Source organism: Acinonyx jubatus, chromosome X, assembly GCF_027475565.1.
Source record: "Acinonyx jubatus isolate Ajub_Pintada_27869175 chromosome X, VMU_Ajub_asm_v1.0, whole genome shotgun sequence".
In the NCBI taxonomy this organism is placed as follows: domain Eukaryota; kingdom Metazoa; phylum Chordata; class Mammalia; order Carnivora; family Felidae; genus Acinonyx; species Acinonyx jubatus.
Genome location: NC_069389.1, coordinates 69,128,517 through 69,153,865, shown reverse-complemented (window position 1 = coordinate 69,153,865; position 25,349 = coordinate 69,128,517). Strand labels below are relative to the sequence as shown.

The 25,349-nt window shown below is 37.0% G+C and overlaps 1 protein-coding gene across 2 annotated transcripts in view; it reads left to right on the top strand.

Moving 5' to 3' along the window:
• CHM (CHM Rab escort protein) overlaps positions 1-25,349 on the top strand; it is a 251,299-nt gene that overhangs the window by 76,290 nt on the left and 149,660 nt on the right. Inside the window, exons 5-9 of one of the 2 annotated variants that reach the window (XM_027053771.2) lie at positions 11,467-11,854; positions 17,617-17,733; positions 18,244-18,364; positions 19,540-19,765; positions 20,663-20,695. In XM_027053771.2, the coding sequence (XP_026909572.1) occupies positions 11,467-11,854; positions 17,617-17,733; positions 18,244-18,364; positions 19,540-19,765; positions 20,663-20,695 (885 nt within the window). The remainder of the gene's footprint in view (positions 1-11,466; positions 11,855-17,616; positions 17,734-18,243; positions 18,365-19,539; positions 19,766-20,662; positions 20,696-25,349) is intronic. The other variant, XM_027053772.2, reaches the window with a different exon arrangement.

Here is a 25,349-nt window from a genome sequence, read left to right as displayed (position 1 = left end):
CATGAAAAGATGCTCAACATCGCTCCTCATCAGGGAAATACAAATCAAAACCACACTCAGATATCACCTCACACCAGTCAGAGTGGCCAAAATGAACAAATCAGGAGACTATAGATGCTGGAGAGGATGTGGAGAAACGGGAACTCTCTTGCACTGTTGGTGGGAATGCAAACTGGTGCAGCCACTCTGGAAAACAGTGTGGAGGTTCCTCAAAAAGTTAAAAACAGACCTACCCTATGACCCAGCAATAGCACTGCTAGGAATTTACCCAAGGGATACAGGAGTACTGATGCATAGGGGCACTTTTACCCCAATGTTTATAGCAGCACTCTCAACAATAGCCAAATTGTGGAAAGAGCCTAGATATCCATCAACTGATGAATGGATAAAGAAATTGTGGTTTATATACACAATGGAGTACTACGTGGCAATGAGAAAGCATGAAATATGGCCCTTTGTAGCAACGTGGATGGAACTGGAGAGTGTTATGCTAAGTGAAATAAGTCATACAGAGAAAGACAGATACCATATGTTTTCACTCTTATGTGGATCCTGAGAAACTTAACAGAAACCCATGGGGGAGGGGAAGGAAAAAAAAAGATAAAAACGAGGTTAGAGTGGGAGAGAGAGCCAAAGCATAAGAGACTCTTAAAAACAGAACAAACTGAGGGTTGATGGGGGGGTGCGGGGGAGGGTAGGTGATGGGCATTGAAGAGGGCATCTTTTGGGATGAGCACTGGGTGTTGTATGGAAACTAAGTTGACAATAAATTTCATATAATAAAAAAAATTATCCTTTCTGACAGGTGTGAGGTGGTATCTCATTGTGGTTTTTATTTGTATTTCCCTAATGATGTGTGTTGTTGAGTATCCTTCCATGTTGGGCCATCTGTGTGTCTTTGGAAAAAAATGTTCATTTCTTCCCATTTCTTAAATGGATTATTTCTTGGGTGTTGAGTTTTATAAGATATTCATAGATTTAGGATACTAATCCTTCTTCACATATGTCATTTGCAAATATCACCTCCCATTCTGTAGGTTGCCTTTCAGTTTTTTTGATTGTTCCCTTCATTGTGCAGCAGGTCTTGATTTTGATGAAGTCCCAAGTTTATTTTGGCAGTTGTTTCCCTCGTGTCAGGAGACATATCTAGTAAGAAGTTGCTATGGTTGATGTCAAAGAGATTGTTGCCTGTGTTCTCCTCTAGGATTTTAATGGTTTCCTTTCTCACATTTAGGTCTTTCATCCATTTTGACTTTATTTTTGTGTATAGTGTAAGAAATTTGTCCAGTTTCCTTCTTCCACATGTTGCTGTCCAGTTTTCCCAACACCATTTGTTGAAGAGACTGTCTTTTATACACTGGATATTCTTTCTTGCTTTGTTGAAGATTAAGTGACCATATAGTTGTGGGGTCATATATGGATTTTCTATTCTGTTCTATTGATTTTTAAAAAAATTTTTTAAAATGCTTATTTATTTTTGAGAGAGAGAGACAGAGTACGAACAGTAGAGGGACAGAGAGAGAGAGAGAGAGAGAAACACAGAATCTGAAGCAAGATCCAGGCTCCAAGCCATCAGCACAGAGCCTGATGCGGGGCTCAAACCCACAAACTCCGAGATCATGACCTGAGCCGAAGTCAGACGCCTATCCAACTGAGCCACCCAGGAACCCCTATTCTATTCCGTTGATCTATGTATCTGTTTTTGTGCCAGTACTATACTGTCTTTATGACTACAGCTTTGTAATACAACTTGATGTCCAGAATTATGATGCCTTCTGCTTTGCTTTTGTTTTTCAAATGCTTTGATTATTCAGGGTCTTTGTGTAGTTCAATACAAATTTTAGGACTGTTTGTTCTAGCTCTGTGAAAAATATTAATAGTATTTTAATAGAGAGTGCATTAAATGTGTAGATTGCATTGGGTAGTGTAGACATTTTAACAATATTTTTTTGTCCAATCCATGAACATGGAATGTTTTTTCCATTTCTTTGTGTCATCTTCAATTTCTTTCATTAGTGTTTTATAGGTTTCAGATTGCAGATCTTTAACCTCTTTGGTTAGGTTTATTCCTTGGTATCTTATGGTTTTTTGGTGCAATTATAAATGGGATTGATTCCTTAATTTCTCTTTCTGTTTCTTCATCATTGGTGTATAGAAACACAATAAATTTCTGTACATTAATTTTGTATCCTGTGACTTGACTGAATTCAAGTATCAGTTCTATCAATTTTTTGGTAGTCTTTTACATTTTCTGTGTAGAGTAAGGTGTCATCTGCAAATAGTGAAAGTTTGATTTCTTCCTTACCGATTTGGATGCCTTTTATTTCTTTTTGTTGCCTGATTGCTCAGGCCTGAAATTCCAGCACTGTGTTAAATAACAGTGCTGAGAGTGGACCTCCCTATCTTGTCCCTGACCATAGAGGTAAAGTTCTCAGTTTTTCCCCATTGAGGATGATATTAGGTGTGGGTTTTTTCAAATATGGCCTTCATTATGTTGATGGATATCCCATCTAACTCTACCTTGTTGAAGGCTTTTATCATGAATATATGTTGTACTCTGTCAAATGCTTTTTCTGCATCTTTTCAAAGGATCATATGGTTCTTATCCTTTCTTTTATTAATGTAGTGTATCACATTGATTGATTTTTGAATATTGAACCATCCTTGCATCCCAGATAAATCCCACTTGATCATGGTAAGTGATTCTTTTGATGTACTGTTGGATTCAATATGGTAGTATTTTGTTGATAATTTTTCCATCCATGTTCATCAGGGATATTGTCTTGTACTTCTCTGTTTTGTCTCTTGGTCTGGTTTTGGAATCAAGTTAATGCTGGCCTCATAGAATCAATTTGGAAGTTTTCCTTCCATTTTTACTTCTTGGAATAGTTTGAGAAGAACAGGTCTTAACTCCTCTTAAAATGTTTTATAGAATTCCCGGTGAAGCCATTTGGTCCTGGACTTTTGTTTATTGGGAGATTTTTGATTACTAAATGAATTTCTTTGCTGGTTATCACTTCGTTCAAGTTTTCTATTTGTTCCTGTTTCAGTTTTTGACATTTATATATTTCTAGGAATTCATAAATTTTCTTCCAGTTTGCCCAATTTGTTGGCATATACTTTTTAATAATGTTCTGAAATAATTGTTTGTATTTCTGTGGTGTTGGTTGTTAAACCTCTTTTCCCATTTGTGATTTTATTTGGGTCCTTTCTCTTTTTGATAAGTCTGGCTAGGGGATTATCAATTTTATTTATGTTTTTCAAAGAACCAGCTCCTGGTTTCTTGATCTGTTCTGAATTTTTTTAGTTTTCTTATCATTTCTTTCTGCTCTTCTATTATTTCCTTTCTTCTGCTGGCATTAGGCTTTGCCTGTTCTTTTTGTAGCTCCTTTAGGTGTAGGGTTAGGTGATTTATTTGAGATTTGTCTTGCTTCTTGAGGTAAGCCTATATTGCTATATACTTCCCCTGTAGGACCACTTTTGTTGCATTCCAAAGGTTATGGACTGTCTTGGTTTTATTTGATTCAGTGTTTTGTTTTATTTTGTTTTAATTCCTTGTTTTACTTCCTGGTTGACCCATTCATTCTTCAGTAGCATGTTGTTTAACTTCCATGTATTTGTGGTCTTTGCAAGTTTTTTCCTGTGATTGACTTCAGATATCAGCCTTGTGGTCAGAAGAAATGCATGGTAGGATCTCAATCATTTTGTACTTGTTGAGGCCTGATTTGTGACCTAGTATTTGATCTATTCTGGAGAGTGTTCCATGTGTACTTCAAAAAAATGTGTATTCTGCTTTAGGATGAAATGGGATGTTAAAGTACCCTATTATCATTGTAGTATTATTCATTAGTTCTATTTATGTTTGTTATTAATTGTTTTCTACCTTTGGGTTCCTTCATGTGGGAAGCATAAATATTTACAATTGTTAGATCTTTTTGTTGGATAGTCTCCTTTATTATGATACAGTGACCTTCATTTCTTGTTACAGTCTTTAAAGTCTAGTTTGCCTAAGTATTGCCATCATGGCTTTGTTTTGATGACATTTGCATGATAAAGATTTCTCCATCCCCTCCCTTTCAATCTGCAGGTGTCTTTAGGTCTTCAATGAGTCTCTTATAGGCAGCATTTAGATGGGTCTTGTATTCTTATCTATTCTGACACTATATGTCTCTTCTTATCCATTCTGACACTATATGTCCCTTGATTGGAGCATTTTGTCCATTTACATTCAGAGGAATTATTGATAGATATGTATTTATTGCCATTTTATTACTTGTTATTTCTGGAGATTTTCTCTGTATCTTGCTTGTCTTTGTCACTTTTGGTTTTCCTTTCCAGTCAAAGAGTTTCCTTTATTATTTTTGTAGGGATGGTTTAGTGGTCACAGATTGCTTCTGGTTTTGTTTGTCTGGGCAAGTGTTTATTTCTCCTATTCTGAATGCTAGCCTTACTGGATAGAGTATTCTTGGCTGTATATTTTCCCCATTAATCATGTTTAATTTATCATGTCAGCCCCTTCTGGCTTGCCAAGTTTCTGTGGGCAGATCTGCAGGTAGTCTTATGGGTCCTCCCTTGTAAATTAGCTACTTCTTTTTTGTCTTGCCACTTTCTGTTCTGTTTGTTTGTTTGTTTATATTTTGCAAACTTAATTACCATATGGCTTGGTGTTGGATTGCTTTAGTTGATTTTGATTAGAGTTCTCTGTACTACCTTCTGGATATAGATGTTTGTTTCCTTCCCCAGATTAGGGGAGTTTTCAGCTATTGTTTCCTCAAAAAAATTTTCTGCCCCCTTTTCTTTTTTTTTTTTCTGAAACTTATATAATACAAATGTTACTGTATTGTGTTTGATGTAGTCACTGAGTTTCCTAAGTCTATTCTTGTGATCCAGAATTCTTTCTCTCTTTTGTTCATATCTGTCCATTATTTAATCTTCTATATCGCTGATTTGTTCCTGTGCTGTTTCTATCCGTGTGTCATTGCATTCGGTCTGTTTTGAATCTCTGTTATTACATTTTACATTTCCTTCTGATTGTTTTTTAAGTCCTTTATTTCTGTGGTAAGGGTCCCCCTGAAGTCTTCCATTCTTTTCTCAAGCTCAGTGATGATTGTTGCTTTAATACTATATCATGCATATTACTATTTTTTTTTTCACTTAGATCTCTGTGACCTTGTTGTTTCATTTGGGATAATTTTTTGTCTAAGGCTCTGTCGTCTTCTCTGTGTTAGAAAACCTGTTATGTTCCCTGCTCCTGAGAGTAATGGCTTTATGAAGAAGTCATATAGTGTCCTGGGCCTGGTGCTTTAGGGAGTATCTCTGGTGTGTGCTGTGTGCACTCTACTGCTTGTTTTGGCTGCTCTATCCTTTGGACCGGTAGTCTACAGATGCTCTCCTTGCCTGCATTGGGCAGTATTTATTCCTTGGCCTGTGTGTGGCAAGTTTCAACTAAATGTGCTCTGTGGTCTGCTTGTTCAATGAGACCTGATACTACTTCCAGTAGAAGTGAAGCTTTGCAGAACTCTCTTGTCCCTTGATGTGGACTGGTTTCTGCTGGTCTTCTGGGGAAGGGCCCTGCCACCCTGGGTCTGAGTCAAACATGACCTAGAAGAGCAATAGGTACACAGTTCAGAGGTGTTGGACCTGGTGTAAGCAAGTTAGGCAGCCATTGTAGGTGGTTTACATTGTGGTGTTTACATCAGGCATTTCTACGTTTATGCTCAGGAATCGAGGAGGAAAATGGCGCCATGCAGCTCCTCTGTCCCTGGAGAGGGGTCTCAGTGCTTGTTGTCCTTAGGGAAGGAGTTTGAGAAGAGAGAATAGTCTCCCTCCTGTGTGTCCCAGGAATTCTTTGGATAGTTGTTTTCTTTTCTTTCTTTTTTTTTTTTTTTTTTAATTATTGTCAAGTTGGCTAACATACAACGTATACACTGTGTTCTTGGTTTTGGGGGTAGATTCCCGTGATTCATCACTTACATACAACACCCAGTGCTCATCCCAACAGGTGCCCTCCTCAATGCCCCTTTCCTCTCTCCCCTGCTCTCCTCCATCAACCCTCAGTTTTTTCTCTGTATTTAAGAATCTCTTATGGTTTGCCTCCCTCCCTCTCTGTTTGTAACTATTTTTCCCCCTTCTCTTTACCCATGGTCTTCTGTTAAGTTTCTCAAGTGCCACATATGAGTGAAAACATATGATATCTGTCTTTCTCTGACTGACTTATTTCACTTAGCATAATACCCTCCAGTTCCATCCACGTTGCTGCAAATGGCAGGATTTCATTCTTTCTCATTTCATTGTGTATATAAACCTCATCTTCTTTATCCATTCATCAGTTAATGGACATTTAAGCTCTTTACATAATTTGGGTATTATTGAAAGTGCTGTTATAAACATTGGGGTACATGTGCCCCTATGTATTGACACTCCTGTATCCTTTGGATAAATTCCTAGCAGTGCTATTGCTGGGTCGTAGGGTAGTTCTATTGTTAATTTTTTGAGGAATCTCCACACTGTTTTCCAGAGGGGCTGCACCAGTTTGCATTCCTACTAACAGTGCAACAGGGTTCCCATTTCTCAACATCCTTGCCAGCATCTGTTGTTTCCTGAGTTGTTGATTTTAGCCACTCTGACTGGCGTTAGCTGGTATCTCAGTGTGGTTTTGATTTGTATTTCCCTGATGATGAGTGATGTTGAGCAACTTTTCATATGTCTGTTGGCTATCTGGATGCCTTCTTTGGAAAAGTGTCCATTTATGTCTTCTGCCTATTTCTTTACTGCATTATTTGTTTTTCAGGTGTTGAGTTTGGTAAGTTCTTTATAGATTTTTGATGCTAACCCTTTATCCAATACGTCATTTGCAAATATCTTTTCCCATTCCGTCAGTTGCTTTTTAGTTTTGTTGATTGTTTTCCTTTGCAGTGCAGAAGCTTTTTATCTTGATGAGGTCCCAATAGTTCATTTTTACTTTTTATTCCCTTGCCTTTGGAGATGTGTCGAGCAAGAAATGGCTGCGGTTGAGGTCAAAGAAGTTGTTGCCTGTTTTCTCCTCTAGGGTTTTGATAGTTTCCTGTCTCACATTTAGGTCTTTCATCCATTTTGACTTTATTATTATTTATGGTGTAAGAAAATGTCTAGTTTCATTCTTCTGCATGTTGCTGTCCAGTTCTCCCAGCACCATATGCTAAAGAGACTTATCTTTTTTGCATTGGATACTCTTTCCTGGTTTGTCGAAAATTAGTTGGCCATACATTTGTAGTGCCAATTCTGGGTTCTCTATTCTATTCCATTGGTCTGTGTGTCTGTTTTTGTGCCAATACCATGCTGTCTTGATGATTATAGCTTTGTAGTAGATGCTAAAGTCTGGGATTGTGATCCCTCCGGCTTTTGTTTTCTTTTTCAACATTACCCTGGCTATTCAAGTTCTTTTGTGGTTCCGTACAAATTTTAGGATTGTTTGTTCTAGCTGTGAGAAGAATGCTGGTGCAATTTTGATTGGGATTGCATTGAATGTGTAGATTGCTTTGGGTAGTATTGACATTTTAACAATATTTATTCTTCTAATCTGTGGACATGGAATGTGTTTCCATTTCTTTGTGTCTTCAATTTCTTTCGTAAGTTTTCTTTAGTTTTCAGCATATGCATCTTTTACATCTTTGGTTAGGTTTATTCCTAGGTATTTTATGGTTCTTGGTACAATTGTAAATGGGATTGATTTCTTGATTTCTCTTTCTGTTGTTTCATTATTGGTATATAGAAATGCAATCGATGTCTCTACATTGTTTTTGTATCCTCGAACTTTGTTGAATTCATGTATGAGTTCTAGCAGCTTTTTGGTGGAGTCTGTTGGGTTTTCCATGTAGAGTATCATGTCATCTGCAAAAAGTGAAAGTTTGACTTATTATTTGCCAATTTGGATGCCTTTTATTTCATTTTGTTGTCTGATTTGTGACGCTAGGACTTCCAACACTATGTTAAGCAACAGTGGTGAAAGTAGACATCCCTGTCATGTTCCTGGTCTCAGGGAGAAACTTCTCAGAACAGCAGGCTGTTCTCCCCGCCCCTTCTCCACAGTTTCTTTTGCCTCCCTGGCGCTCATCTGGGATTCAAACCCTGACATCTTAAACAATCCCGCTCCGCTCTCCCTGGTACAAGGGAAGTGCCGCTCCGCCCTGCCAATAAAAGGTCTCTAGCTGGCGGGTGCAGGTAGGGATCTTTGTCCTTGGAGAGGCTATATACCTTCTTCCCACAGCACTCAAGGGAGGGGGTTGTTTTCTCCCATTTGGACTGCGTCTCTGAGCTAGTTACTGAGCCCGGGGCTGGCTCGCCTCCTTCCCAGGTGGTCGAACAGGGGAGCTGGCCCCAGTCTGGAGAAAGCCCCACAGTTAGAGATTGGATCTTTCTCCGTTTTTTATCTGATTCGCAGTATGTGGTTTTTTTGTTTTCCAAACACAATCCTACACTTCTACAGCCTCTTTCTTTTACTTTTGTTTCTTCACAGAAGGGGATCCATCCCCTCCGTGCCTACGCCACCCGTTTTATCTCTCCCAGTTTGCAATCACGCACCTATGGCCTGCCAGGTTGTCCCCGTGGGCCCCTGGAGACATCCCTGTCACTCTGCAGCCCTGGCTCTTGGAATTCCAAGTCCTCTGGCCTCAACACTGCTGTGTTTGAGGGATGATGTAACTTCGGGACCGCCTACTTCCCCGCCATATTGGATTCTTTTGGATAGTTGTTTTCAAGCTGCCTGCTCCCAGGTTGTTTGCCTGTCTTCTCTCCAGTAGCAACACAGTGCCCTTCTGGGTCTATCCCAGCCAAGCCTGCTGACTTTAAAAACTCCAGTCTTTAGGGAAGTGGTGTATGTAGGGGCCTATGCTGGTCTTCTTGGGAAGGGTCCCATTGCACTGGGACTGAGGGAGAGAAGGGTAGTAGTGCTGGAGTCAAGGGGTATGGGACTTGGAGCAAGCTGCTTAGGCAAACAGTGTGGGGCAGAGGTGCCCTAGACAGGTGGCGAGACTTTTATGCTGTTGAGTTGGGGAGGGAAATGACAAGGCAGGTTCCTTTGTCCCTGGAGAGGTGTCTCTGTGAATGCTACGTCTCAGATCTCAGGGATGTTTTCCAAGCAGAGCGAATAATCTCTCCCCTATATGTCTCAGTTCTTCAAATGTCTGTTTCCATGCCATCTGCCCCACCACCACTGGGTTTGTTTGGCTGCCTTCTCTCCAGGAGTAGGGCAGTACTCTCTAAGGGCTCTATCCCAGCCTAACAGTAGACATTTAAGGCCCCAGCCAGTGGCTTTAGGGAAGTATTCTCGTGTGTTCCCCTGTACGCTCCTATCTCTCTTTGCCTTTCTCTGAAACCAGGGCTTCCTCCCTGCCCCCCTTCCCCCCCCCACCACCTCACACACCATAGCACCAGAGATCTTTTACTCCCCAAACCATGGCTCTGTACTTCCTACCTTCCTCTATGTGGCCTCTTCTCCCCTTCTAGTTGTGTCAGTCCTCAGGTTGATTTCTTGGGTATTCAGAATGATTTGATAGTTATCTAGTTGTGTTTGATAAGATCAGCCTGGGGTCCTACTATGCTGCCATATTAGCTCTTCTCAACATTTTATTTCTTAATATTTAAGTTAATGTTCTTTCATTGTACCTTTTTTAGTATAGTGTTTATTGTATTAATTTTAATAAGACATTTTATTAAGTGTACTTAGACTTTTGAGTTATAATTTATTGCTTTTCCTGGCCTCATATCTTTTATTTTCGACAAATTCAGTTAGTTTCATATTTAAGTGTGTGTGTGTGTGTGTGTGTGTGTGTGTGTGTGTGTAGGCAATGAGAAACCATTTATTCATCAAGCATTTATTAGATAGCACGTCTATAGAGCAGTCAGTAGGTGTTGTAAGGGACACATAAGAAGACATATTAGGGTTTTCCCTCAGGGAAGTTAAAGTCTACTTCAGAAGGTAAAGCATATACTGGACAACCAAAGGACTGGTAAAAAGAACTGATAAATAAATACAAGGTAAACTGCATTGTATGTATTGTGGGGGCATGGAGTAATTAGAATGATATATATGGTTGCTTTAAGGAAGATTTTTTGGAAATATTTAAATTTTTTATAACAGATTGTTAAAATATGTGATTATTTTTGAGAATGGGAGAATTATCATGTTATGGGGAGTAAGATGAATAGCCCAGGAGAAACAAAAAATATGAGCCAAAACATGGAGATTAGACTTGATAGATTAAGAGTTAGAGATGGTATGTCAAAGCAGAAAAGATGAGACCAGAAAATTGTGTATAAAGAGGGTGATTTGGGTTAGAGGCAGGAAGAAGATTTTATGGGGTAGGGTTTAGAGATCATATAAGGAAGAGCTGATATATGTTCTTGAGCAATTGGTTAGCAGATGTTTACTTCCCAAGACCTATTATATATTGTTGAGTAGCAGGGAACTCAATGAAGTATAGGTTCTGTGGCAGGTAAACCCTCTAGGTGAAATGCATGATGTAGATGGACTGAACAGGAGCCAGTTTTATCAGTGAAGGCAATATGGACTTAGAATGTTAGTAGTAGTGTAACTTTGAAAGTGGGACTTCCAGTAGAGTAATAGACACTAATACAAAAAATATAGCAGGAAAGAATACAGAAAGATCCTCTTAGATACCACATTGTGATAAACCAACTTAAACTTTATGACAGACTTTTTCTAGCTCTGTCACACCATCAGTAATAAAAATAATAATCTTTGGGGGTGCCTGGGTGGCTCAGTTGGTTAAGTGTCCGACTTTGGCTCACGTCATGATCTCATGGTTCATGGGTTTGAACCCCGCATCAGGCTCTGTGCTGACAGCTCAGGGCCTGGAGCCTGCTTCAGATTCTTTGTCTCCCTCTCTCTCTGCCCCTCTCATGCTTGCTCTCTCTCTCTCTCTAAAATAAATAAACATTAAACAAATAATAATCTTATTATTAATCTTATTACTGTGACAGGCTTTTTGCTTGTGATACCATGATGATTAATTTGTTAATCTTCAAAACAATCATATATAACATTCATATTATAGATGGATAATTAAGGTCAGAGAAGATAAATAACTTTTCTGAATTCACAGAGTTATCTAATCACAGGGTCAGGGTTTGAACCTTGTGCTGTTTATTCTGAAGCCTGTGCTCATAAGCACTTTTGATTTGTTTCTAAAATATAATTGCCCTGTCTGCCTTAAATTCTCAAAAGTGTACCTGAGACATGCCCTGTTAAACTCTGAAATCTTTATGTCTATTTTTCAAGTATCAATTATATTTCATGTTGTATTGGTACCTTAACAGATGAGTGTTTAGTGTGTGGTTTACATAGGCAAAATGTATACTAAACTTGATAATATAAATGGGGCAAAGAAATAAAAAATTGCCATTAAAATAATATAAAAATGGAGTTGGTACAGTTAGCAAAAGTGTATTGTTATAATTTCTCATTAGTCAGGATTTGCATGAAGATGTTGAAGAAACTGGTGCACTGCAGAAAAATCATGCTTCTGTGACATCTGTGAACCCCACAGAAGGGGAACATTCTGCCTATCTGCCTTCGGAAGATGAGTCGTCGAGCACTGTGAGTTGTCAAATGCCCACAGAACAAACTCCAAACAGTGATCTAGAGAGTTCCCTAGAAATAAATGATGTTGAAGCAACAGGGGAAGAAGAAAAGCGTTGTGATGATAAAACTTGTGTGAAGTCAGCTTCAGAAGAAGAAACAAGTGAAAATGTGCTTACAACAGAAGACACCACACTGCAACCAAGGAAAAATAGGATTACTTACTCACAAATTATTAAAGAAGGCAGGAGATTTAATATCGATTTAGTATCAAAGGTAAGTACCAGTTTTCATCATCTTATAATAAAACAATACTAATTTTTAGTTGATTGAAAATAGCATCTGGGACCATATTCCCAATTTTCATAATTTTATTTTCTGAAGTGTAAAACATATATTTTATAAAGAGATAGTATCCAGAAATTAATAATTCAGTTAAAATATTCTTTAAATATGGTTAAAATGCATTAAAAAATGCTCAGTACTATATCACAATGATACTTTTATACTGGAGCACAGAGTCCACTCTAATATTCTTCTGCATAGACGCTATGAATTCTATCAAGAGAAAAATTCTAACAAACCTAATTAAAAATTCATGTTATTTATAGTTTATTAAATGAACTTGTTTTCAGCTCGTCTATATAGTAACTATTTTAACAACTATTAACAACTGTTAACAACAACTATTTTAACAATGATGATAAACATTCTAAATAAACCAATGCATTTTTGAAAATCATCTATTTAGATATGAGGGCTTTGGAGGATAATTTAATTGTGGGGGACAGGGAGGGTGGGAAGAATGCAATATCTGGTTATGTTTCAATCCTTAACTCTAATGTTAGGCCATTGTGACTTCAGAGGAGGTACCTGAGTCTTTGGAGGGTATAATGTTGTATTGGGTTTATAGGAAACAAGGTTAATATAAGTGCAAAAAGAATAGAAAACCAGTAAGATAAAGGATAATGGTCTTTAAAAGTTAGATATAGGGCTTGGAGAAAGTAGAAAGAAACAGACCAAATCCCATAAATTGGGAGTAAGCAATAAGAAATTAAAAAGAAATATGGGAGGGTAGTAGGTAACATTAGAGTTGTCTCAGACTAGGTTTTTCAATTTAATGTGCTCTCTTGAAGTTTCAAGTTACAGAATAGAGAGACTAATCAATTGCATGTTCCCCACATTTTGCTGATACAATCCCAGTACTCATATTACTGCTCTTTTTTTTTTTAACTTTTTTAAAAAATGTTTTTATTTATTTTTGAGAGACAGAAAGAGGCAAAGCAGGAGTGGGGGAGGGGCAAAAAGAGAGGCAGACACAGAATCTGAAGCAGGCTCCAGGCTCTGAGCTGTCAACCCAGAGCCGGACTCAGGGCTTCAATTCATGAACCGCGGGAACATGACCTGAGCCAAAGTCGGACGCTTAACCCACTGAGCCACCCAGGTGCCCCATACTGCTGCTCTATTTGAACCTGATGCCTAAAATTATGAATATATTTTTATTACTCTTTGTTTCTTTCTATCACATAGCTCTCTGTGTCTGATTCTGTCCTGGTCTGAATTGTCCTGGTCTGTCCTGGTCTGAATTCATATTTCTGTACCATCTATTCCATCTTCTCCAGCTACGATGATCCTGCCACACTTTGAAATCTAGAATTTTTTTCCATGTTACCTTGGCATTGATTTCTAAGTAGCAGTTTAATCATATTTTATTAATAGTCTTCCTGTTTTCATGATTAGAAAGTAAGTTTTACCAAACCAAAAACAACAACAAAAACCTGAAGTAGTCATGTAACAAATGGGCTTTGTTCTGAGAATTTCATTTTTAATTAGTTACTTAGGACTTGGAATGCCTAACATAAATGACGATATAAGTATTGGTTAAGAACCAATGCTAGTTTATAATAGTCTAACCCTTATGGTAGCTGAAATAGAGTATAAGCATTACAAAGGAAAATGGTAGAAGATGGTGCTGTATCAAGTTTTGGAATTAGTGTAGGAAATTATTCACTTGTATAAAAGAAAGTGAATGTTGATTGTAGTAGAGGCAGAGATTATTTGATTAGATGCTGAGACATTTGAGGAGACATTAAAGGAGATTTCTGGGTATTTTCATGACTCTGAATGGTTCATAATAGTGGTTCTTTTAGGGTAAATTAAACACCGATGTGTCTAGAGGAATCAAGGCAGTTGTACTTTGCCCTGCATAGTTTCCATGGTATTATATATTTAAAAAATAATAAACTCATTCTACAAAAGTAGAAGTGACTAAAGAATGTTTAACCATCATGGGGAGCCTGGGTGGCTCAGTTGAGTGAGCATCCGACTTCAGCTCAGGTCATCATCTCACAGTTCATGTGTTTGGGCCCCACGTCGGGCTCTGTGCTGGCAGCTCAGGGCCTGGAGCCTGTTTCGGATTCTGTGTCTCCTTCTCTCTCTGCCCCTCCTCTACTCATGCGCTGTCTTCCTCTGTCTCTCAAAACTAAATAAATGTTAAAAAATTAAAAATAAAAAAGAATGTTTAACCATAGCAATATAAGAGGTTTATTATTATTTTTTAATGTTAGTTATTTAATTAACATTTATTGAGTACCTGCTGTGTGGAAAGCAGTGTATTCCATGATATTGGGACAATCAGTTACTCTTTGGAAATTCTATTCAAATTTCAGTTATTGCATCTAAATTTAGGATTGCCAAACACCTATTTTTATAAATTTATTTATTTTGAGGGAGAGAGAGAGCGAGCGACTGCAAGAGCATGCACAAGCAGGGGAGGGGCAGAGAGAGAGCGGGAGAGAGAATCCTAAGCAGGCTCCATGCTGTCAATGCAGAGTCTGAAATGGGGCTAGACCCCATGAACCGCAAAATCATGACCTGAACTGAAATCAAGTGTCCGATACTTAACTGACTGAGCCACCCAGGTGCCCTGCCAAATATCTGTTTCAAGCCCTACTTCTTTCCAGTTTGATGTCTCCAAACTACCCGACATTTCTGCATGTTTCTATCTCAAGGTCATGGTGGTAAAACTGACACGTAACTGTAGTGCTTTACAGTTTACAAAACACACCCACATATATAGCCTTTTAAAAAGTAGTCTTATAAGGGTGCCTGGGTGGTTCAGTAGGTTAAGCATGCGACTTCGGCTCAGCTCATGATCTCACGGTCTGCGAGTTTGAGCCCTGCAACAGCTCAGAGCCTGGAGCCTGCTTTAGATTCTGTGTCTCCTTCTCTCCCTGGCCCACACTCTGTCTCTCTCAAAAATAAATAAACATTAAAGAAAAAGTTAAAAAGTAGTCTTATAGCTTAGGGGAGGTTATTTAATAAAATACTTTATAGTATTATACGGTTTAGACTAATAGGGAGAAATCAAAGTGGAAGTTCTTACAATTAAAACTCATTTCTAAGAAACTCTGTACCCTTAATAATTATGGAACCACATGCCAAGTGAAGCAAAAAATGATTAATTATTAAATCTCATTCTCCATAGTTTAATCAAATTGAATTATTCTTTTTTATTTATTTTTATTGAAGTATACCATACAATGCTGTATTAGTTTCAGGTGTAGAACATATTGATTGAATAATTCTATACATTTCCTCATTGGTCACCATGATTACTCACTATCTGTCACCATACCACATTATTATAATATTATTGACTATATTCCCTGTGCTGTACTTCTCATCTCCATGAGTTGTTTATTTTATAACTGGAAGTTTGTACCTCTTAATTCCCTTTATTTCACCCAACTCCACCCACCTCCCTCCCTTCTGGCAACTACCAGTTTGTTCTTTGTAGTTTAGAGTCTGTTTTTTGGTTCTTCATTTGTTGTGTTTTTTAGAGTACACAGGAATGAAATTATATGGTATTTGTCTTTCTCTGACTTATTTCACTTAGTATACTATCCTCTAGGTCCATCCATGCTGTTGCAAATGGCAAGATTTCATTCTTTTATGGCTGAGTAATATTCCATTGTGTATAAGTATATATACATACGTACGTACATACATACATACATGTATATTGTGTATATGTGTGTGTGTGTGTACACCACATCTTTATCAATTCTTCTATTTTTTTAAGTTTTTTTTTTAACGTTTATTATCCAGAGAGAGAGAGACACAGAGCATGAGCAGGGGAGGGGCAGAGAGAGGGGGAGACACAGAATCTGAAGGAGGCTCCAGGCTCTGAGCTGTCAGCACAGAGCCCGACGCAGGGCTCAAACTCACAAACCGCGAGATAGGACCTGAGCCGAAGCCGGTTGCTCAACCAACTGAGCCACCCAGGCACCCCATATCCATTCTTCGATTAATGGATACTTGGTATTCTTTGACCTCTCATCACTAATTTCTTTTAGATCACTTAAAGAGTGGTGAAAAAGAGGCTTAGGTTTAAATACCATACTTACTTGTTACTACTAATTAAAACGTGTTTTCACTCTTCAGTGTAATCGTAAATGCATTATTTTAAACCCGGCATTAAATCTTAAGCTTCATTGGATCTTATTAAGTGAAAATACATCTTTTGTTTGATGTATTAATATTTGTGAAATATTATGACTACTGAGGGATCATTGAATTTCAAGTATTTGTTTTTAAACAAATTAGGTATTTGAATTACCTCTTTTTTTTAATTATAATTACAGAATTAAGACTTGGCAATATATTCCTAAAAACTTGGGCTATATCAGCTGCGTAGGATATTAGGCTGAAGGTAATGAAATAACATGGTGTATTTACTCAGAGTAATTGGATTACTTAAAAAAAAAGCAATGTCACTTTTGTTCTGCACAATGCTGGACTAATAGTTTATAAAAATTCACTAAGTGATACTGTTATACATAGTCTTTACTGACCTTTTGGATACTCAAGACTAATGGTTTGGATTAATTTCCAAAATTCCTTTTTTTTTTTTTTTGTAGTAAAGCTAATTGTCCCCCCCCCCCATTACAGATGTAACATTTACATTCTTAACATTTATTGGATTATAGACACTTAAAGGTATATCAGTGTAGGGCATAGCCAAATCTGTTGCAATTAACCATGTAGTTAAATTTATAACATGCTAGATAATACTGTTGAAGTTGTTTTTGTCTTTCTGATATCAGTTATAAGACATGTGAAAGATTAAATCAATTCTTCACGTGCATGCTGGCAATAACCATCATTCTCACTTCTTGAAAAAGACATACCTCATATGAATCTAGACTACTAGGATTATAGGGGGACCTTATAATTCAGTTCTTTTGGTGGCAATACATAGCCAATCTTTTTCTTTTTGGTCGATGAGGAGGTCCAGGGAGCTGGTTTCTTTTAATTTTTAAAATTTATTATTATTAATAATTTTTGAGAGAGAGGGTGTGAGCAGGGGAGGGGCAGAGAAAGGGGGGACAGAGGATCTGAGCGGGCTCTGTACTAACAGCAGCAAGCCTGATATGGGGCTCCAACTCATGAACCCTAATGCTCAACCAATGGAGCCACCAGGAGGCCTCCTGGTTTCTTTTTAATAACCACCTGGCCTTATGTAAGGATACAGTCCCTTATTTAAAACCCTTGGGCATGGTATGTTCTGTTATTTAGATTAAAAAAATTATTTTAGAAAGTAATACAGTACATATGTTGATATGCTATATATGATGTGACATTCTTAGGGTCTGAGGAGGCACTTTATAATTAAACCTATCAATATTTTTGCAGTCAAATATATGAATATTCACAGTAAGTGGGGCAAATAGAGAAGAGCCTTATATCAGTTTGGGTCATTTTGTTGCCAAACTAGTTATGAAAAACATTGTATTCCAGAGTTTTTTGGGTTTTGAATTTCAGATAATCCAGAGTTTTTGGGGATTTTGAATTTTAGATAATCAACCAATTGTAAACCTGTTGTAATTTGTGTTCTGTACTCCAATATTAATAAGTATAATGCTTTTTAACAATATTTTAAAATATAACAAAATTATGTATCTCTATTTAGTGTTTATCAATTTTTCCACAATTTTACCTTTTATTTCATACTGTAAAACATTTTCTTTGTACAGCTGCTGTATTCTCGAGGATTACTAATTGATCTTTTAATCAAATCTAATGTAAGTCGATATGCAGAGTTCAAAAATATTACCAGGATTCTTGCATTTCGAGAAGGAAGAGTGGAACAGGTACTTTGCTGATCAAGTATTGTAACTGGGTATGAGCTTAAGTTATTATGGTTTGTTTTGGAAGGATAAACAAATAAGATTATTATTTTCCTGGCAAAGTAGCAAATTCCAATCCTGCATGGTAAATGTAAATAGTAAGAAATTACTCAATTAAAACTTCTTGTGTTAATTTTTTCATAAGTTATTCTGCAGCCTGATGTTTCTGTTAAGAAAATGTTAATTTCAGGCATTATTGCTAGATTTGAGCTGTCCTTTGTTCCCAGGTAGAGGTGACATGCCATTGGCTTTGTAATGGCATAAGGAGGAACTTGGCAGAACTAAGTAAGAGAGCTCACAAGTTAATTAGCTCTGAGGTCAACAGAGATGTCGGTAGAACTGATGGAAAGTAACATGAAACAGCCTGACTAGAATGGTAATAATGATCTTGTTATAGTTAAAGGGAAAAGAATGTAATTTGGAATACTTCTATCACTAGGAAGCAGTTTCCTAACTTAAAATCATGTTTTTTAGGTTCCTTGTTCTAGAGCAGATGTCTTTAATAGCAAACAACTTACTATGGTAGAAAAGCGAATGCTAATGAAGTTTCTTACATTTTGTATGGAGTATGAAAAACATCCTGATGAATATAAAGGTATTATTTTCCATTAAATTGTGTTCTCTAATTATTTGAACTTTCTTATTTTAATATGCTTGCTCTGATATAGTGAGCCACTCATTACTCTTTTAAAGTACATTCTTATTCTCCACTATCCAGTAGGTTAGCCATTACCAACATGTAGCTATTTAAATTGAAATTAATTAAAATTAAATAAAATTTAAAATTCAGTTCCTCAGTTGGACTGGCCATATTTGAAGTGCTCAATAGCCATAGAACATTTTAATCATTGTGGAAATGCTGTGCTGGGTGTTAATTTCTATTCTTGCTAATTAAATACTGCTGTCAACTGGTTCTTCATAGAGGATATTCTTTTTTAATTGTTCCATTATTTTTTTATCAGTTAAGAAATGTGTATTTTTCATTTTCCCAGGATTACTTTTGCTTGGTATATTGAATTATTCATTTTGACTGATTAAGAAAAAGAGGCAAGATGGTATGGGGAGTGTGAACCATCTCAGTAAAATTTTATAATTTGTTTTTTTTTTTCTTTTGTCATGGAATTGTGTTTCCTACCATTAACAGTCCAATTAATTACATTTTTTTTTCTGTTCTTGCTTTAAGTGAGTAGTTTTTAGGGGACTCATATCTTTTGAGGTATAAGACATTAAAACTGATTCCATTAGCCACACAGAAATTAGCTTCATTACTTTTTAGTCATAGTTCATTGTTCTTAGTTTTAGTAAAAAATACACCTTTCAAAAAATCAAGTACAACTCTCATTGTTTTCACCAAAAAATTGGCCAATTTCATTTGTCATATGTATCATTTGTCATATTTAATATTTCAAAGTATAATTATTGACATTATTCTGCAGTTTTAATGATAAAGTAACATTGCCAACTATGGAACCCTATTTTGATGGTTAATGAATGATTGAATGTTTTTCTACTTTTAAATCTGTAAAATACTAAACAAAGATTCGCCATTTAAAGCTTAAATATTGTGTCGTCAATCCAGTCAGGATAGAGAGATTGTTTCTAGCCTGTCCCCCTGCCCTGGGCCTAAAATCTGTGATCTCTGTCCAAAATGTAATATTACCACCTGGGTCCTTTGCCAAGTGTCTTAAACAGGCTTGATCTCTTTTGTGCAGTCGTTTTAAATTGAAGTTTTGTTCTGATTTTAACTGATAAATTTTCATCTTTTCATAGCCTATGAGGAGATTACATTTTCTGAGTATTTAAAAACTCAAAAATTAACCCCCAACCTCCAGTACTTTCTCCTGCATTCAATTGCAATGACATCAGAGACAGCCAGCAATACCATAGATGGTCTCAAAGCTACCAAAAACTTTCTTCACTGTCTTGGGCGGTATGGCAACACTCCATTTTTATTTCCTTTATATGGTCAAGGAGAACTTCCTCAGTGTTTCTGCAGGTAAGACTGGCATTGGTTCTCTTGTTTCTTTTTAAGTTAATACTTCAATAACAGATGAAGATTTATTTATTTTTAAAGCGTATTTATTTTTGAGAGAGAGTGCAAGCTAGTGAGCACATACCAGCAGGGAGGGACAGAGAGAGAGGGAGAGAGAGAATCCCAAGCAGGCTCTGCATTGTCAGCACAGAGCCTGATGCAGGGCTCTATCTCATGAACCGTGAGGTCATGACGTGAGCCAAAATCAAGAGTCAGATGCTTAACCTACTGTGAGCCACCCAGGCGCCCCACAGATGGAAATTTAAAAACAAAAATGACATTTATTCAAAATTTAGTATATGCAAACATACTTGTTGTTTTATTCTTTTATAAATCCATATATTGGTCTACCTACCTGTCTAAACGATATATTCAGTTTGCCTGTTTTTGAACTTCATAAAATAGAATTCTACTGTAAATTCCTTATTTCACTCAATATTATGTTTCAAAGCATCATTTTTGTTGTGTATAATTATAGTTATTTTCATTGCTATGTAGTATTCCGTTGTGAATATTTCATAATTTATTTTTCTGTTTTTCTTTTGGTGGATACAGGATGTTTCCAGTTTTTGTTTTTGCTGTTATTAACATCCTTGTGTGTGTTTCAGGATATACATGCTCAAGAATTTCTCTAGCACGCATATCTAGGAGTGGAATTCCTAAGTCATGGGATATATGAATGTTCATACAAGATAGTACCCAGCTTTTTCTCCAGAGTATTGTATCAATTTACTTCCCCCAGCAGTATATAAGAATTAACATAGCTTTACATTTTGCCAACATTTATTAGATTTTTAAGTTTTTGTCAATCTAACTCACATAAAATATCTTCTCATTATACCTTTATTTTGCATTTCCCAGATCACTTAATGAGGTGGAACGTCTCCTCATAAGGTTATTGGATATTCATGTTTTCTCTTTGGGGGAAATGCATGTTCATATGTTTTGCCCTTTTGTCTATTTGGTTACTGTGTTTTTCTGATTGATTTGTAGGAATTTTTATTCTGAATACTAATCTTTTCTTAGTTATATGTGTTGCATGGAGGTCATTGAGATTAATGTAGTCAAACATAACAATCTTTTTTATACTTAGCACTTTTAGGGTAGTGAAGCATATAGTTTAAAACCTGGACTGTGGAGGGGCGCCTGGGTGGCTCAGTCGGTTGAGTGACCGACCTCGGCTCAGGTCATGATCTCAGCGGTTTGTGAGTTGGAGCCCCATGTCGGGCTCTGTGCTGACAGCTCAGAGCCTTGAGCCTGCTTCTGATTCTGTGTGTCTCTCTCTCTGCCCCTCCCCCACTCATGCTCTGTCTCTCCCTGTCTCAGAAATAAATAAACATTTAAAAAAATTAAAAAAAAAAAAAAACCTGGGCTGTGGAGACAGACTACCTGGATTTAAGTTCTGGCTCCTCCATTTATTAGCCATGTAACTTTGAGCAAATTTCACATTTTCTCTAGTATGTTTTCAGAGAATCAACTTTTGGGATTTTTTATTCTTTCTGTTATAGCTTTGTGTTCCTAGTTCATTAGTTTCCATTCTTTATTATCTCCTTTATTTTGTTTTCTTTGGATATTGTTCAGCTCATCCCTCCTCTTTTCTGCCTTCCCAGTTCTTAGGCTGAAACCCAATGAGATAAACATTTTTATTCCTTATTTTCTAATATAAGTATTTAAAGTGATAAAATTCTAACTATTTGGCTCTTCACAGTTATTATGTATTATTTTCATTATTTTTTAGTCTTAAGTACCTTAATTTCTATTATGATTTCTTCATTTACACATAAGTTGTTAAGAGAGGTTTTAAAATAGCCGATTTGGTGGATCCTTTTTGTCTAACCATCTATTTTTGTTGTAGAAAATTAAGTTGTGTCTGGAAAATATGTTTTTATGGTATTAATACTTTAAACTTTATGATTTAGTATGTCATCAGTTTTTATAATTTTTCCATTTGTGCTCAAGCAGAATGTGTTTAGTTCTAGGGCTCAGGGTTCTCTAATTACTGGTCTTAGAGTTTAGTAAGTCAGGCTTTGAGTTGTAATTTTCAAATTTTATGGAGGTTTTTTTTTTCCTTTGGTCTACCAGTAATAAAGTGTTTTGAAATCTCCCAATATGATGTGTGATTTGTCAGTTTCTCCCTATAATTCTATCAGCTTTTACCTTATATTTATTTTGAGGCAATTTATTAAAATCATATAAATTTATAACTTTAATCTTCCTGATGAATTTATTTATTTATATTTTTTAATATAATTTAATTTAATTTAATTTTTTTTAATATATGAAATTTATTGTCAAATTGGTTTCCATACAACACCCAGTGCTCATCCCAAAAGGTGCCCTCCTCAATACCCATCACCCACCCTCCCCTCCCTCCCACCCCCCATCAACCCTCAGTTTGTTCTCAGTTTTTAACAGTCTCTTATGCTTTGGCTCTCTCCCACTCTAACCTCTTTTTTTTTTTTCCTTCCCCTCCCCCATGGGTTTCTGTTAAGTTTCTCAGGATCCGCATAAGAGTGAAACCATATGGTATCTGTCTTTCTCCGTATGGCTTATTTCACTTAGCATCACACTCTCCAGTTCCATCCACGTTGCTACAAAAGGCCATATTTCATTTTTCCTCATTGCCATGTAGTATTCCATTGTGTATATAAACCACAATTTCTTTATCCATTCATCAGTTGATGGACATTTAGGCTCTTTCCATAATTTGGCTATTGTTGAGAGTGCTGCTATAAACATTGAGGTACAAGTGCCCCTATGCATCAGTACTCCTGTATCCCTTGGATAAATTCCTAGCAGTGCTATTGCTGGGTCATAGGGTAGGTCTATTTTTAATTTTCTGAGGAACCTCCACACTGCTTTCCAGAGCGGCTGCACCAATTTGCATTCCCACCAACAGTGCAAGAGGGTTCCCGTTTCTCCACATCCTCGCCAGCATCTATAGTCTCCTGATTTGTTCATTTTGGCCACTCTGACTGGCGTGAGGTGATATCTGAGTGTGGTTTTGATTTGTATTTCCCTGATAAGGAGCGACGTTGAACATCTTTTCATGTGCCTGTTGGCCATCCGGATGTCTTCTTTAGAGAAGTGTCCATTCATATTTTCTGCCCATTTCTTCACTGGGTTATTTGTTTTTTGGGTGTGGAGTTTGGTGAGCTCTTTATAGATTTTGGATACTAGCCCTTTGTCCGATATGTCATTTGCAAATATCTTTTCCCATTCCGTTGGTTGCCTTTTAGTTTTGTTGGTTGTTTCCTTTGCTGTGCAGAAGCTTTTTATCTTCATAAGGTCCCAGTAATTCACTTTTGCTTTTAATTCCCTTGCCTTTGGGGATGTGTCGAGTAAGAGATTGCTACGGCTGAGGTGAGAGAGGTCTTTTCCTGCTTTCTCCTCTAAGGTTGTGATGGTTTCCTGTCTGACATTCAGGTCCTTTATCCATTTTGAGTTTGTTTTTGTGAATGGTGTGAAAAAGTGCTCTAGTTTCAACCTTCTGCATGTTGCTGTCCAGTTCTCCCAGCACCATTTGTTAAAGAGACTGTCTTTTTTCCATTGGATGTTCTTTCCTGCTTTGTCAAAGATGAGTTGGCCATACGTTTGTGGGTCTAGTTCTGGGGTTTCTATTCTATTCCATTGCTCTATGTGTCTGTTTTTGTGCCAATACCATGCTGTCTTGATGATGACAGCTTTGTAGTAGAGGCTAAAGTCTGGGATTGTGATGCCTCCTGCTTTGGTCTTCTTCAAAATTACTTTGGCTATTCGGGGCCTTTTGTGGTTCCATATGAATTTAAGGAGTGCTTGTTCTAGTTTCGAGAAGAATGCTGGTGCAATTTTGATTGGGATTGCATTGAATGTGTAGATAGCTTTGGGTAGTATTGACATTTTGACAATATTTATTCTTCCAACCCATGAGCAGGGAATGTCTTTCCATTTCTTTATATCTTCTTCAATTTCCTTCATAAGTTTTCTATAGTTTTCAGCATACAGATCTTTTACATCTTTGGTTAGATTTATTCCTAGGTATTTTATGCTTCTTGGTGCAATTGTGAATGGGATCAGTTTCTTTATTTGTCTTTCTGTGGCTTCATTGTCAGTGTATAAGAATGCAACTGATTTCTGTGCATTGATTTTGTATCCTGCAACTTTGCTGAATTCCTGTATCAGTTCTAGCAGACTTTTGGTGGAGTCTATCGGATTTTCCATGTATAATATCATGTCATCTGCAAAAAGCGAAAGCTTGACTTCATCTTTGCCAATTTTGATGCCTTGGATTTCCTTTTGTTGTCTGATTGCTGATGCTAGAACTTCCAGCACTATGTTAAACAACAGCAGTGAGAGTAGGCATCCCTGTCGTGTTCCTGATCTCAGGGAAAAAGCTCTCAGTTTTTCCCCATTGAGGATGATGTTAGCTGTTGGCTTTTCATAAATGGCTTTTATGATCTTTAAGTATGTTCCTTCTATCCCGACTTTCTCAAGCGTTTTTATTAAGAAAGGGTGCTGGATTTTGTCAAAGGCCTTTTCTGCATCGATTGACAGGATCATATGGTTCTTCTCTTTTTTTTTTTTGTTAATGTGATGTATCACGTTGATTGATTTGTGAATGTTGAACCAGCCCTGCATCCCAGGAATGAATCCCACTTGATCATGGTGAATAATTCTTTTTATATGCCGTTGAATTCGATTTGCTAGTATCTTATTGAGAATTTTTGCATCCATATTCATCAGGGATATTGGCCTGTAGTTCTCTTTTTTTACTGGGTCTCTGTCTGGTTTAGGAATCAAAGTAATACTGGCTTCATAGAATGAGTCTGGAAGTTTTCCTTCCCCTTCTATTTCTTGGAATAGCTTGAGAAGGATAGGTATTATCTCTGCTTTAAACGTCTGGTAGAACTCCCCTGGGAAGCCATCTGGTCCGGGTATCTCATTTGTTGGGAGATTTTTGATAACCGATTCAATTTCTTTGCTGGTTATGGGTCTGTTCAAGCTTTCTATTTCCTCCTGATTGAGTTTTGGAAGTGTGTGGGTGTTTAGGAATTTGTCCATTTCTTCCAGGTTGTCCAATTTGTTGGCATATAATTGTTCATAGTATTCCCTGATAATTGTTTGTATCTCTGAGGGATTGGTTGTAATAATTCCATTTTCATTCATGATTTTATCTATTTGGGTCCTCTCCCTTTTCTTTTTGAGAAGCCTGGCTAGAGGTTTGTCAATTTAGTTTATTTTTTCAAAAAACCAACGCTTGGTTTCGTTGATCTGCTCTACAGTGTTTTTAGATTCTATATTGTTTATTTCTGCTCTGATCTTTATTATTTCTCTTCTTCTGCTGGGTTTAGGCTGCCTTTGCTGTTCTGCTTCTATTTCCTTTAGGTGTGCTGTTAGATTTTGTATTTGGGATTTTTCTTGTTTCTTGAGATAGGCCTGGATTGCAATGTATTTTCCTCTCAGGACTGCCTTTGCTGCATCCCAAAACTTTTGCATTGTTGTATTTTCATTTTCGTTTGTTTCCATATAATTTTTAATTTCTTCTCTAATTGCCTGGTTGACCCACTCA